Here is a 16,623-nt window from a genome sequence, read left to right on the forward strand (position 1 = left end):
TTGTAAAACCACATCGAGCAGTGATTTCGAATTTTACCATTGAAGAGAACGAAATGAAACCTCAGTTGTTTGTGGAAGACAACATCTGTTGTGGTAAACAAATGTTGCTGCTATACTTTCTTGTTTGTGTCTGACTGCTGATGGCAGCTTTGGATTTAGGATTTTTCTTACACTTAACTTTTTTCATGTTTGCAACAAGTGCCACTTGAGTGCTGATAAATAATGTTGGTGATAATGAGAGCTTTTAGGAAATGTTAAAATAAATGAATGAATAAATTATATATGAATCAATATTGATTTACAAGTAAGAAATTCTTAATTGAAGTGGAATAACAAAGTAAATATCAATAACAATTGCGTTAAGAAGATAGTCAAGAGGAATTAAGAGAAAAAGTTTAAATGAAACTTGAATTGAAATAATTTTTAGTGAAAAGGAGTACGGATTTTTTGCAACGGAATAGTGGATTATTAAGTTTTACTGTAATTCAGCATAGTGGCATTACTTTAATACAGCTACCTTCAAACTAATTCAGTGAAAAATCCCTAAATATATAATTCTCATAATATCTCCTTGGCATTCAGCAGTGTTATATATAATTCAGCTAACATTTTAAATTAATCCCTAAATATATAATTCTCATAATATCTCCTTGGCATTCAGCAGTGTTATATATAATTCAGCTAACATTTTAAATTAACAATTTTACTTTAGTGATTTCAATCTTCAGCAAAGATAATCTGTGATCACTCTTATATCTCACCAAAAATCGATGTTTTGGATAAAAACATAAAAGTCTATTTATCTTGGAAACTAGAAGAGATAGAGCCAAACTAAAGATAATCTGTACTCACTCTTGCATCTCACCAAATATCGATGATTTGGATAAAAACATAAAAGTCCATTTATCTTGGAAACTAGAAGAGATAGAGCCAAATTAAAGATAATCTGTGATCACTCTTATATCTCACCAAAAATCGATGTTTTGGATAAAAACATAATAGTTCATTTATCTTGGAAACTAGAAGAGATAGAGCAAAACTAAAGGTAATCTCTGATCACCCTTATATCTCACCAAAAATCGATGTTTTGGATAAAAACATAAAAGTTCATTTATCTTGGAAACTAGAAGAGATAGAGCCAAACTAAAGATAATCTGTGATCACCCTTATATCTCACCAAAAATCGATGTTTTGGATGAAAACATAAAAGTCTATTTATCTTGGAAACTAGAAGAGATAGAGCCAAACTAAAGATAATCTGTGATCACTCTTATATCTCACCCAAAATCGATGTTTTGGATAAAAACATAAAAGTCCATTTATCTTGGAAACTAGAAGAGATAGAGCCAAACTAAAGATAATCTGTGGTCACTTTTATATCTCACCAAAAATCGATGTTTTGGATAAAAACATAAAAGTCCATTTATCACTCTTATATCTCACAAAAAATCGATGTTTTGAGTGAAAACATAAAAGTCCATTTTTCTTGGAAACTAGAAGAGATAGAGACAAAATAAAGATAATCTGTGATCACTCTTATATCTCAACAAAAATCGATGTTTTGAGTGAAAACATAAAAGTCCATTTATCTCGGAAACTAGAAGAGATAGAGCCAAAATAAAGATAATCTGTGATCACTCTTATATCTCACCAAAAATCGATGTTTTGAGCGAAAACATAAAAGTCCATTTATCTAGGAAACTAGAAGAGATAGAGCCAAAATAAAGATAATATGTGATCACTTTTATTTCCCACCAAAATCGATGTTTTTGGATAAAAACGTGAATGTCCATTTATCTTGGAAACTAGAAGAGATATGTTTTGAGTGAAAACATAAAAGTCCATTTATCTTGGAAACTAGAAGAGATAGAGCCAAACTAAAGATAATCTGTGATCACTCTTATATCTCACCAAAAATGGATGTTTTGAGTGAAAACATAAAAGTCCATTTATCTTGGAAACTAGAAGAGATAGAGCCAAACTAAAGATAATCTGTGATCACTCTTATATCTCACCAAAAATCAATGTTTTTGAGTGAAAACATAAAAGTTCATTTATCTTGGAAACTAGAAGAGATAGAGCCAAAATAAAGATAATCTGTGATCACTTTTATTTCCCACCAAAAATCGATGTTTTGGATAAAAACATAAAAGTCCATTTATCTTGGAAACAAGAAGAGATAGAGCCAAAATAAAGATAATCTGTGATCACTTTTATTTCCCACCAAAAATCAATGTTTTAATTGAAAACATAAAAGTCCATTTATCTTGGAAACTAGAAGAGATAGAGCCAAACTAAAGATAATCTGTGATCACTCTTATAACTCACCAAAAATCTATGTTTTAGATGATAAAATAAAAGTACATTTATCTTCGAAACTAGAAGAGATAGAGCCAAAATGAAGATAATATGTGATCACTTTTATTTCCCACCAAAAATCGATGTTTTGTTTGAAAACATAAGAGTCCATTTATCTTGGAAACTAGAAGAGATAGGTCCAAACTAAAGATAGAGCCAAAACAAAGATAAACTAGAAGAGATAGAGCCAAACTAAAGATAATCTGTGATCAATCTTATATCTCACCAAAAATCGATGTTTTGAGTGAAAACATAAAAGTCCATTTACCTTGTAAACTAGAAGAGATAGAGCCAAACTAAAGATAATCTGTGATCACTTTTATTTTCCGCCAAAAATCGATGTTTTGAGCGAAAACATAACAGTCCATTTATCTTGAAAACTAGAAGTGATAGAGCCAAAACAAAGATAATCTGTGATCACTTTTATTTCCCATCGAAAATCGATGTTTTGAGTGAAAACATAAAAGTCCATTTATCTTGGAAACTAGAAGAGATAGAGCCAAAATAAAGATAATCTGTGATCACTTTTATTTCCCACCAAAAATCGATGTTTTGGATAAAAACATAAAAGTCCATTTATCTTGGAAACTAGAAGAGATAGAGCCAAAATAAAGATAATCTGTGATCACTCTTATATCTCACAAAAAATCAATGTTTTAATTGAAAACATAAAAGTCCATTTATCTTGGAAACTAGAAGAGATAGAGCCAAAATGAAGATAATCTGTGATCACTTGTCGTTCCCACCAAAATCGATATTTTGAGTGAAAACATAAAAGCCCATTTATCTTGGAAACTAGAAGAGATAGAGCCAAAATAAAGATAGTCTGTGATCACTCTTATATCTTACCAAAAATCGATGTTTTGAGTGAAAACATAAAAGTCCATTTATCTTGGAAACTAGAAGAGATAGAGCCAAAATAAAGACAATCTGTGATCACTTTTATTTCCCATCAAAAATCGATGTTTTGAGTGAAAACATATAAGTCCATTTATCTTGGAAACTAGGAGAGATGGAGCCAAACTAAAAATAATCTGTGATCACTGTTATATCTCACCAAAAATCGATGTCTTGAGTGAAAACATAAAAGTCCATTTATTTTGGAAACTAGAAGAGATGGAGCCAAACTAAAAATAATCTGTGATCACTGTTATATCTCACCAAAAATCGATGTTTTGAGTGAAAACATAAAAGTCCATTTATTTTGGAAACTAGAAGAGATACAGACAAAATAAAGATAATCTGTGATCACTTTTATTTCCCACCAAAAATCGATGTTTTGGATAAAAACATAAAAGTCCATTTATCTTGGAAACTAGAAGAGATAGAACTAGAGATGTTTTGAGTGAAAACATAAAAGCCCATTTATCTTGGAAACTAGAAGAGATGGAGCCAAACTAAAAATAATCTGTGATCACTGTTATATCTCACCAAAAATTGATGTTTTGAGTGAAAACATAAAAGTCTATTTATTTTGGAAACTAGAAGAGATACAGACAAAATAAAGATAATCTGTGATCACTTTTATTTCCCACCAAAAATCGATGTTTTGGATAAAAACATAAAAGTCCATTTATCTTGGAAACTAGAAGAGATAGAGCCAAAATAAAGATAATCTGTGATCACTCTTATATCTCACAAAAAATCGATGTTTTAATTGAAAACATAAAAGTCCATTTATCTTGGAAACTAGAAGAGATAGAGCCAAAATAAAGATAGTCTGTGATCACTTGTCATTCCCACCAAAATCGATGTTTTTGAGTGAAAACATAAAAGTTCATTTATCTTGGAAACTAGAAGAGATAAAGCCAAACTAAAGATAATCTGTGATCACTCTTATATCTCACCAAAAATTGATGTTTTGAGTGAAAACATAAAAGTCTATTTATTTTGGAAACTAGAAGAGATACAGACAAAATAAAGATAATCTGTGATCACTTTTATTTCCCACCAAAAATCGATGTTTTGGATAAAAACAGAAAAGGCCATTTATCTTGGAAACTAGAAGAGATAGAGCCAAAATAAAGATAATATGTGATCACTTTTATTTCCCACCAAAAATCAATGTTTTAATTGAAAACATAAAAGTCCATTTATCTTGGAAACTAGAAGAGATAGAGCCAAACTGAAGATAATTTGTGATCACTCTTATATCTCACCAAAAATCGATATTTTGAGTGAGAACATAAAAGTCCATTTATCTTGGAAACTAGAAGAGATAGAGCCAATATAAAGATAATATGTTATCACTTTTATTTCCCACTAAAAATCGATGTTTTGGATAAAAACATAAAAGTCCATTTATCTTGAAACTAGAAGAGATAGAGCCAAACTAAAGATAATCTGTGATCACTGTTATATCGCACCAAAAATCTATGTTTTGAGTGAAAACATAAAAGTCCATTTATCTTGGAAACTAGAAGAGATAGAGCGAAACTAAAGATAATCTGTGATCGCTCTTATATCTCACCAAAAATCGATGTTTTGAGTGAAAATATAAAAGTCCATTTATCTTGGAAACTAGAAGAGATAGAGCCAATATAAAGATAATATGTGATCACTTTTATTTCCCACCAAAAATCGATGTTTTTGAGTAAAAGCATAAAAGTCCATTTATCTTGGAAACCAGAAGAGATAGAGCCAAAATAAAGATAATCTGTGATCACTTTTATTTCCCACCAAAAATCGATGTTTTTGAGTGAAAGCATAAAAGTCCATTTATCTTGGAAACTAGAAAAGATAGAGCCAAAATAAAGATAATCTGTGATCACTTTTAGTTCCCACGAAAAATCAATGTTTTTGAGTGAAAACATAAAAGTCCATTTATCTTGGAAACTAAAAGAGAGAGAGCCAAACTAAAGATAATCTGTGATCACTCTTATATCTCACCAAAAATCGATGTTTTGAGTGAAAACATAAAAGTCCATTTATCTTGGAAACTAGAAGATATAGAGCCAAACTAAAAATAATGTGTGATCACTTTTATTTCCCACCAAAAATCGATGTTTTGGATAAAAACATAAAAGTCCATTTATCTTGGAAACTAGAAGAGATAAAGCCAAAATAAAGATAATCTGTGATCACTCTTATATCTCACAAAAAATCGATATTTTGAGTGAAAACATAAAAGCCCATTTATCTTGGAAACTAGAAGAGATAGAGCCAAAATAAAGATAGTCTGTGATCACTCTTATATCTTACCAAAAATCGATGTTTTGAGTGAAAACATAAAAGTCCATTTATCTTGGAAACTAGAAGAGATAGAGCCAAAATAAAGATAATCTGTGATCACTTTTATTTCCCATCAAAAATCGATGTTTTGAGTGAAAACATATAAGTCCATTTATCTTGGAAACTAGAAGAGATGGAGCCAAACTAAAAATAATCTGTGATCACTGTTATATCTCACCAAAAATCGATTTTTTGAGTGAAAACATAAAAGTCCATTTATTTTGGAAACTAGAAGAGATACAGACAAAATAAAGATAATCTGTGATCACTTTTATTTCCCACCAAAAATCGATGTTTTGGATAAAAACATAAAAGTCCATTTATCTTGGAAACTAGAAGAGATAGAGCCAAAATAAAGATAATCTGTGATCACTTTTATTTCCCACCAAAAATCGATGTTTTGAGTGAAAACATAAAAGTCCATTTATCTTGGAAACTAGAAGAGATGGAGCCAAACTAAAAATAATCTGTGATCACTGTTATATCTCACCAAAAATTGATGTTTTGAGTGAAAACATAAAAGTCTATTTATTTTGGAAACTAGAAGAGATACAGACAAAATAAAGATAATCTGTGATCACTTTTATTTCCCACCAAAAATCGATGTTTTGGATAAAAACATAAAAGTCCATTTATCTTGGAAACTAGAAGAGATGGAGCCAAACTAAAAATAATTTGTGATCACTCTTATATCTCACCAAAAATCGATGTTTTGAGTGAAAACATAAAAGTCCATTTATTTTGGAAACTAGAAGAGATAGAACCAAAATAAAGATAATCTGTGATCACTTTTATTTCCCACCAAAAATCGATGTTTTGGATAAAAACATAAAAGTCCAGTTATCTTGGAAACTAGAAAAGTCCATTTATCTTGGAGCCAAAAGAAGGATAATCTGTGATCACTCTTATATCTCACCAGAAATCGATGTTTTGAGTGAAAACATAAAAGTCCATTTATCTTGGAAATTAGAAGAGATAGAGCCAAAATAAAGATTATCTGTGATCACTTTTATATCTCACCAAAAATCAAGGTTTTTGAGTGAAAACATAAAAGTCCATTTATCTTGGAATTGTAACTGAATTGTTTTATCCAATTCAGCTGCGAATGTTGTCATTAAATTATAAATTGATGTGGGATTACATGTACATTGCATATTTATAACGTGATGTTTTAATTCAGCTGAGAAAATTAGTATTCAGCTAACACTTTAATTAATTTATTAACAATATTTTGTTTAGTTTGTATAATATTGTGAATAATTCCTTTATTCAGCTAAGAAAATCAGAATTCAGCTAACGCTAAAAATAATTTATTAATAATTTTTTGTTATGTTTGTTTAATATTGTTAAAAATTCCTTTATTCAGCTGAGTTTAAAGTAATTCAGCAATGAAGAAATAGGCCATTAATAAAAAATTTAACAAAAATGTAGAAATATCTAAGCTTTAAGGAATTCAGCTAAGTAAACTTTAATTCAGCAAGGTTAAAAGATGAATTTGTTTAACTAAATTTAAGGTGAACGATAGTCTAACAATTATTCTTTTCTCTCTCCAGCTTAATTAAGTCCAATTGTTCTACTTTCAACTCAATTTTAATAAAAATCATTATTAAAGTTATTAGTTATCCATTTCAATTTCTTAAAACATAATTACTTCCGCTTTTTAAATTTTAAGCCGCTAAGTTTGTTTTAGTTTGCAAATGAACTTCCTATTCTTTTGTTAAAATTTCAAGGAATATTGTTAAAAACATTGTTTTCTTATACAAAAATATTTTTTTGTATGCAAAAAGTTAAATAGAATAATAAACTAAAATCAATCAATAGAATAAAGAGTAATTGTGTGACAAATTCAATTGCTATGGTTAGTTTTCTATAACAATTATCTACGGTTACTACGTGTAGTAAATGACGTCAAAAAATCTCTGTAGATTTCATTAAAATATTAGTAATTGTGCTTTCTGAAAAAAGTTTATTCACATTCGAGTTACTTAAGGTTATCCCCTAAAAACGAAATTTGATTCATTAGCATCCGCAAATCAATGAGAATTAAATCGATTATAGCAGTTTATCCAATATGATGACAAGTATTATGTTAAGGGGGTGACTTCTCTAATATAGGTCGAGCCTATTTCTTACATTTTCTTAGATAATATTTAATATTGAATAATAAGAATAAGATTACATCAAAAATTATATTATGTATTTCATTAAAACTTATGCAACCGATAGTTTAATTACATAAATTTGTAACTGTAGTATATATTTTTTATATGTATTTCCCAAAAATTGTGTTACTTGTGTGATTTGTATAATATTTGTTCATTAAATTTCAAACTACTTTTTCAATTACCTTTAAAACTTATTCCATATTTAGCATTATTTTATTGAATTTATCCTCTTACCTGAAAATAAAAAAAAGTTATTCGAATTACTTATATATCAAAACATGGATCTTATAATCTGGACTATAGTACGAAAAATAAACTAGACATTTTCATATCAAATATTAATAACTTTGTCCTGGTCTAAAGATTAGAGATTTCATTAGTGGAATATCAAATTACACTAAAGTTTAGACTATAGTCAAGACTAAACGCTGGACTACAGTCCGGACTAGACTATGGTCCGGACTAGACTATGGTCCGGACTAGACTATGGTCCGGACTAAGCTATGGTCTGTACAACAGAATAGACAATAATCTCGACAATAGAATATACTACAGTCTGGAATACATATAGCTAATACTATAGTCTGGACTACTGAATAAACTATGATCTCGACTATAGAAAAAATTATAGGCTGCAGTATAGAATAGACTCTATAATAGATTACATTATGGACTATAGAATATACTATACTCTGGACTATAGAATAGGCTATAGTCTGGACTATAGAATAGACTATAATCTGGAGTATAGAATAGACTACAGTCTGGACTATAGAATATACTGTAGTCTGGACCACATAATAGACTATAGTCTGGACCATATAATTGACTATAGTCTGGACTATAGAATAGACTATAGTCTGGACTATAGAATAGACTATAGTCTGGACTATAGAATAGGCTATAGTCTGGACTATAGAACAGACTATAGTCTGGATTATAGAATAGATTATAGGCTGGACTATAGAGTAGGCTGTAATTTGAAGTATAGAATAGACTATATAATAGATAACAGTATGGACTATAGAATAGACTATAGTATGGACTATATCATAGACTATAATCTGGACTATAGAATAGACTATAGTCTGGACTATAGAATAGACTATAGTCTGGACTATAGAATAGACTATAGTCTGGACTATAGAATAGTCTATATTCTGAAGTATAGAATAGACTATAGTCTGTTCTACAGACAACTACAGTCTGGACTATAGAGTGGACTACATTTGAAGTATGGACTATAGAATAGACTATAGTCTGGACTATATCATAGACTATAGTCTGGACTATAGAATAGACTATAGTCTGGACTATAGAATAGACTATAGTCTGGACAGTAGAATAGACTATAGTCTGCACTATGGAATAGACTATAGTCTGGACTATAGAATAGACTATAGTCTGGACTATAGAATAGACCATAGTCTGGACTATAGAATAGACTATAGTCTGGACTATAGAATAGAATATAGTCTGGACTATAGAATGGACTATAGTCTAGACTATAGAATGGACTACAGTCTGGACTATATAATAGACTATAGTCTGGACTATAGAATAGACTATAGTCTGGACTATAGAATAGGCAATAGTCTGGACTATTGAATAGACTATAGTCTGGACTATAGAATAGACTATAGTCTGGACTATAGAATAGACTATAGTCTGGACTATAGAATAGACTATATTATTATTAATTATTATTAATCTGTACTATAGTCTGGAATATAATATAGATTAGAAACTAGAATATAGTCTGGACTATATTCTAGACTATAGTCTGCCTTATTGGACTATAGACTAGTTAAACGTCTTTCCTATTGACTACATTTTAGTCGGAGCTACATACATACAACAATCCATTTTTTCGAAAAATCAACTAAAAATCAAATTTGTTTCAATTAAAAAAATAATTTTTATTTCAAATCATTAACTAAATATATCACATTTTGTAACAGGATTTATTAACAACAACTTTTAATGGTGCAATTTGGTGTAAGTAACGGGAGAGGAGACAAAAGTTTTCACAACAGGAGCGCTATAGGAAACGGTTTTAACTACAGGAGCCGATTCATAAGTGTGAACAGATTTTACAACGGGAGCAGCAGCATAAGAAACTGATTTAACTACGGGAGCAGATTCATATGTATGAATAGCAGGAGCAGAGTAAGAAACTGATTTTACTACTGGTGCTGATTCATAAGTGTGAACAACGGGAGCAACAGTTTTTACTACGGGAGCGGAGTAAGAAACTGATTTGACTACGGGAGCAGTTTCGTAAGAAACGGTTTTTACAACAGGAGCAGCAGCATAGCTATGGACAACTGGTACTTTTTTCTCCAAATTGGTGAAACTTTGATGGGTAATGGCCGAGGAAGCACTGGTATCAACAACAGCAGTTTTAGTTAAAACAGCAGGTTGTACAAAGGAGTGATGGCTTTCAGACACAAAACCAGGAGCAGCGGAGGCAACAGCAGCCAAAGCAAAGACAGCGATCTGTTAAAATGGTTACAGGAACAAAATTAAAAAAAAAACTAAACCTATTTTTATGTTTAATATAACTTACAAATTTGAACATTTTTGTTAAAGTTACTTTAATGTTTTAATTTAAAGGGAGTTTGATAAACTGATACTTCGAAAAAAGACCAGCGAATATTTTATACTTTTTTTGTTTGCTCGAACTTTAACAGTTAACTGGTTTTAGTTATTAAGCTAATAAAAAAGAAGTAAGAAAATTTTATTGTTATACAAGACAATTTAAGGTTAAGCTATTTAAAAGCAGTACACTGTCACTTATAAATTTTAATTTACAGATATGTATTTAAATATATTATGTTTTTAATTAAGCAATTGAAAGGAATAATAAATTATAATTGTAATAACATTGCCCTATAGCAGTATCCTTAAATAATGAAAAGTTATATTATTTATTATTTCATAAACTTTTTATATTATTAAACCATTTTATAACATTTTCTATTCATAATCTTTTAGTTCATAATTGTAAATGTTTTTCTCGATAATCACGATTATAGATTTTAGTTCACTTTTTTAATTTGCACAATCATAACTTTTCAATAATAATTTTTCCACAAAAAAATATCTGAAATTATATACTGTGGATAATAGCCCTTAGGTATTAAAAAATTATATTATTGGAATATTTGATAACAGGAAAAATTCCATTTATTAAATTAACTTTGTTAATTTCCCAGCAAAAACTAGGTAATGGATTTCAATTGTAATTACTCACCTAACAACACACTTTCCAATGACTACTACATATCGTCTGGATTACATGGAAGTTGTCTAATAAGGTCTTACTAATAATGTGTTATATACATGACAACACCGTGTTAAAATATTGACTTAAAATGCTGTTGTGTAAGTAAATTTTAGCATTTTAACTCATTATATGGTAATAAAAGTTTTTACTGGGTTGTTCTTAAAACAAATGTTTTTAAAACAAATAACGTTAGATTACGATGACTCCAAATTAGTATGTATCCAAGAAATGTCAGCATATTATATTTAGAACTATAGTCTAACTTCAACATTCTAACATTCTATAGTTTGGTCTATAGTCTAGTCTATAGTCTAGTCTATAGTCTAGTCTATAGTCTAGTCTATAGTCTAGTCTATAGTCTAGTCTATAGTCTAGTCTATAGTCTAGTCTATAGTCTAGTCTATAGTCTAGTCTATAGTCTAGTCTATAGTCTAGTCTATAGTCTAGTCTATAGTCTAGTCTATAGTCTAGTCTATAGTCTAGTCTATAGTCTAGTCTATAGTCTAGTCTATAGTCTAGTCTATAGTCTAGTCTATAGTCTAGTCTATAGTCTAGTCTATAGTCTAGTCTATAGTCTAGTCTATAGTCTAGTCTATAGTCTAGTCTATAGTCTAGTCTATAGTCTAGTCTATAGTCTAGTCTATAGTCTAGTCTATAGTCTAGTCTATAGTCTAGTCTATAGTCTAGTCTATAGTCTAGTCTATAGTCTAGTCTATAGTCTAGTCTATAGTCTAGTCTATAGTCTAGTCTATAGTCTAGTCTATAGTCTAGTCTATAGTCTAGTCTATAGTCTAGTCTAGTCTAGTCTATAGTCTAGTCTATAGTCTAGTCTATAGTCTAGTCTATAGTCTAGTCTATAGTCTAGTCTATAGTCTAGTCTATAGTCTAGTCTATAGTCTAGTCTATAGTCTAGTCTATAGTCTAGTCTATAGTCTAGTCTATAGTCTAGTCTATAGTCTAGTCTATAGTCTAGTCTATAGTCTAGTCTATAGTCTAGTCTATAGTCTAGTCTATAGTCTAGTCTATAGTCTAGTCTATAGTCTAGTCTATAGTCTAGTCTATAGTCTAGTCTATAGTCTAGTCTATAGTCTAGTCTATAGTCTAGTCTATAGTCTAGTCTATAGTCTAGTCTATAGTCTAGTCTATAGTCTAGTCTATAGTCTAGTCTATAGTCTAGTCTATAGTCTAGTCTATAGTCTAGTCTATAGTCTAGTCTATAGTCTAGTCTATAGTCTAGTCTATAGTCTAGTCTAGTCTATAGTCTAGTCTATAGTCTAGTCTATAGTCTAGTCTATAGTCTAGTCTATAGTCTAGTCTATAGTCTAGTCTATAGTCTAGTCTATAGTCTAGTCTATAGTCTAGTCTATAGTCTAGTCTATAGTCTAGTCTATAGTCTAGTCTATAGTCTAGTCTATAGTCTAGTCTATAGTCTAGTCTATAGTCTAGTCTATAGTCTAGTCTATAGTCTAGTCTATAGTCTAGTCTATAGTCTAGTCTATAGTCTAGTCTATAGTCTAGTCTATAGTCTAGTCTATAGTCTAGTCTATAGTCTAGTCTATAGTCTAGTCTATAGTCTAGTCTATAGTCTAGTCTATAGTCTAGTCTAGTCTATAGTCTAGTCTATAGTCTAGTCTAGTCTATAGTCTAGTCTATAGTCTAGTCTATAGTCTAGTCTATAGTCTAGTCTATAGTCTAGTCTATAGTCTAGTCTATAGTCTAGTCTATAGTCTAGTCTATAGTCTAGTCTAGTCTAGTCTATAGTCTAGTCTATAGTCTAGTCTATAGTCTAGTCTATAGTCTAGTCTATAGTCTAGTCTATAGTCTAGTCTATAGTCTAGTCTATAGTCTAGTCTATAGTCTGTCTATAGTAGTCTGTCTATAGCTGCTAGTCTATAGTCTAGTCTCGTTTCGTTTCCCACTATAAAATTGAGAAGGTACCATTAGATAAAGGAAAAAGTATCCCCTCTTGACAATAGGCTGGACTATAGTTTGTAATTTATACTAGACTATAGTCTGGACTGCACTAGATTATACTATTAACAAATTGGACTATAATCTTGATTTTGGACTGTAATTTAGACTTGACTATAAATTGTACTTTAGTCTCAACAATATACGGGACAATAGTCTGGATTAAATTCCGGACTATTGTCTGGACTATAGTCCGGATTATAGTTTTGGCTATAATCTGTACTATAGTCTGGCCAATAGAATAGACTAAAGTCTAAGTCTGGATTATATACTAAATATACTATAGTCTGGATTGTAGACTAGACTAAAGACTAGAGAAAAGTCTGTACTCAAGACTAGATTATATTCAAGACTACAGACTATAATCAGTTTTTAGACAAAAAGTCGAAAAAATAAAAAACCTATATTTTTCAATAAAAAAAAATCTCTTTATTTCAAATCGTTAACTAAATATATCACATTTGCTAACAGGGTTTATTAAAAACAACTTTTAATGATGCAATTTGGTGTATGTAACGGGGGAGGAAACAAAAGTTTTCACAACAGGAGCGCTATAGGAAACAGTTTTAACTACAGGAGCAGATTCATAAGTGTGAACAGATTTTACAACGGGAGCAGCAGCATAAGAAACAGATTTAACTACGGGAGCAGATTCATATGTATGGACAACAGGAGCAATAGTTTTTACTACAGGAGCAGAGTAAGAAACTGATTTTACTACAGGTGCTGATTCATAACTGTGAACAACGGGAGCAACAGTTTTTACTACCGGAGCAGAGTAAGAAACTGATTTTACTACGGGAGCTGATTCATAGGAAACCGTTTTTACAACAGGAGCAGCAGCATAGCTATGGACAACTGGTACTTTTTTCTCCAAATTGGTGAAACTTTGATGGGTTATGGCCGAGGATGCACTGGTATCAACAACAGCAGTTTTAGTTAAAACAGCAGGTTGTACAAAGGAGTGATGGCTTTCCGATACGAAACCAGGAGCAGCAGAGGCTACAACAACTAAGGCAAAAACAGCGACCTAAAACCAAAAATATGTATACACTCGCTAGAAAAAATTATTTTTTTTAATAACTTACAAATTTGAACATTTTGGTGATTTAGGGGAATTGTTTGTTTAAAGTTTAAAATTAAACTGTTGATATTTTCAACATTAGCAGCCACATTTATATACCTCATTTTTATTTCTTTTTAATGTGCATGTTTTAGGGGTTTCTTAAACTTACTTTATTACTAGTAACTGGTTGTTAAAACTTATTGTATTTCTTTTAAGGCAAACATTATAAAATCTTGATTATGGTCAAACAATTACAGAATTAATATTATGCGTTTTGTCAAATGTGTAAAAAAATATCAATTGTATTTTTATAACCTGAATTCTATTCAGTTTGTAACACAGAAGCATTTTTACATTAGAACTGGAACTATTTCTTAAAGGAAAAAGGATTTATAGGAAAAAAAGGGGATTGCAGGAAAAAGAAGAAGGGACAAGGATGCGCCACCGAACGAACAACGAAAAGAAGAAGAAATAGAGGGGGACACGCAGACAGAGCGCGAACGACTTAACGAAAACAACGAACGAACAAACGAACGAACGAACGAAGAACGAACGAAAACGAACGAACGAACGAACGAAAACGAACGAACGAACGAACGAACGAACGAACGAACGAACGAACGAACGAACGAACGAACGAACGAACGAACGAACGAACGAACGAACGACCGAACGAACGAACGAACGAACGAACGAACGAACGAACGAACGAACGAACGAACGAACGAACGAACGAACGACGAACGAACGAACGAACGAACGAACTAAGAACGAACGAACGAACGAACGAACGAACGAACGAACGAACGAACGAACGAACGAACGAACGAACGAACGAACGAACGAACGAACGAACGAACGAACGAACGAACGAACGAACGAACGAACGAACGAACTAACGAACGAACGAACGAACGAACGAACGAACGAACGAACGAACGAACGAACGAACGAACGAACGAACGAACGAACGAACGAACGAACTGAACGAACGAACGAACGAACGAACGAACGAACGAACGAACGAACGACGAAACGAACGAACGAACGAACGAACGAACGAACGAACGAACGAACGAACGAACGAACGAACGAACGAACGAACGAACGAACGAACGAACGAACGAACGAACGAAAAACGAACGAACGAAACGAACGAACGAACGAACGAACAACGAACGAAAACGAACGAACGAACGAACGAACGAACGAACGAACGAACGAAAATAACGAACTAACGAACGAACGAACGAACGAACGAACTAACGAACTAACGAAACGAACAAAACGAACGAACGAACTAACTAACTAATAACTAACGAACTAACGAACTAACTAACTAACGAACTAACGAACTAACTAACTAACTAACAACTAACTAACAAATAACTAACTAACTAACTAACTAACTAACTAAATAACTAACTAACTAACTAACTAACTAAACTAACTAACTAACTAACTAACTAGCTAACTAGCTAACTAACTAACTAACTAACTAAATAACTAATCTGGGTTGTAGATGGAACTATATCCGGAATATACTCACGTATATTATAGACTATGTACCAAAATAACTTCTTAATCCCACTGTTGTCTGTGGCAATAAACTAAAATATAATGACATTTCTCTTATACTAATTATCAACAACTTTTGTAATCGTCATAATTAGACATCATAGTATTAGTAAGCGAACACACCCCCTTAGATAACAGAACATAAGTTGTGACATAAATAATTATATTGTTGGAAAATTACTGTAAAGGATTATGAATGAAAAGTGTTGTACAACGTATACCAGGCCTGGAAAATGCAGTACTATTACTTTCTAGTTGGACTAGTTAATAGAATATCAGATTTAGTTTAGTGGACTAGTCCATAGACTAGTAGTCAATAGTTAGGCCTGTCAATAACCCAGTCCTAGACTTGTCAATAGAATATATCAGATTATAGATTATACTATCCAGTAACTAGTCCATAAGCGAGTTAATAGACCAGTCCATAGACTTGTCTCATCCATAGATAAGGCAATGGATAAAAAGACGAAAAGTAAATTATTACCTTGAAACCATAAAGTTTAGATAATCTTTAAAAATATTACTACTTTTGCAGAATTTAAATTTTCCATGCCTGACGTAGACCATCAATATTAGCATTACAATCGTCATACTCATAAACTTCATAGTGTAATCAAATAGATTTTTATTGCATATCAGATTCATTCAATACTATCAATACAATATCTGTATATAGGAATAGATAGCTATTGCTCATAACTACTTAACTATTTCTATACATTTATGTATATGTATAGATATTAGCGTGCACTCCGTTAGTAAGGAAACAAACATTGTTCTTTTTTTCTACCGAAATTTCTTAGAAACCCAGCTAAAAAAGATTATGTATGGATCATATATGGATTCATATATGAAGCATATATTTTCATATATGTTCATATCCGAAAATTGGCGGAATTGGGCATAATCATATATGGAGATTTCATATATTTCCATATATGTTCATATATTTCCATACTTATCCA

At 31.1% G+C, this 16,623-nt stretch overlaps 2 protein-coding genes across 2 annotated transcripts; both read right to left on the minus strand.

Annotated features, from left to right (window-relative positions):
* Nucleotides 1-9,663: 9,663 nt before the first annotated feature.
* Nucleotides 9,664-10,380, minus strand: LOC119602082 (cuticle protein-like). The gene is made up of 2 exons (XM_037953408.1): nt 10,324-10,380; nt 9,664-10,253 (listed from the first exon to the last, which is right to left on the minus strand). The coding sequence occupies exons 1-2, from the start codon at nt 10,333-10,335 to the stop codon at nt 9,735-9,737; spliced, it is 531 nt and encodes a 176-aa protein (XP_037809336.1). The 5' UTR covers nt 10,336-10,380; the 3' UTR covers nt 9,664-9,734.
* Nucleotides 10,381-13,428: 3,048 nt separating this feature from the next.
* Nucleotides 13,429-14,168, minus strand: LOC119602076 (cuticle protein-like). Its single transcript, XM_037953402.1, has 2 exons — nt 14,103-14,168; nt 13,429-14,044 (listed from the first exon to the last, which is right to left on the minus strand). Exons 1-2 carry the CDS (start codon nt 14,112-14,114, stop codon nt 13,505-13,507), a joined length of 552 nt encoding a protein of 183 aa, XP_037809330.1. The 5' UTR covers nt 14,115-14,168; the 3' UTR covers nt 13,429-13,504.
* Nucleotides 14,169-16,623: the final 2,455 nt, after the last annotated feature.

This window comes from Lucilia sericata, unplaced genomic scaffold (genome assembly GCF_015586225.1).
Source record: "Lucilia sericata isolate MDLA Ls3-8-SP2 unplaced genomic scaffold, ASM1558622v1 Contig000207F_arrow, whole genome shotgun sequence".
In the NCBI taxonomy this organism is placed as follows: domain Eukaryota; kingdom Metazoa; phylum Arthropoda; class Insecta; order Diptera; family Calliphoridae; genus Lucilia; species Lucilia sericata.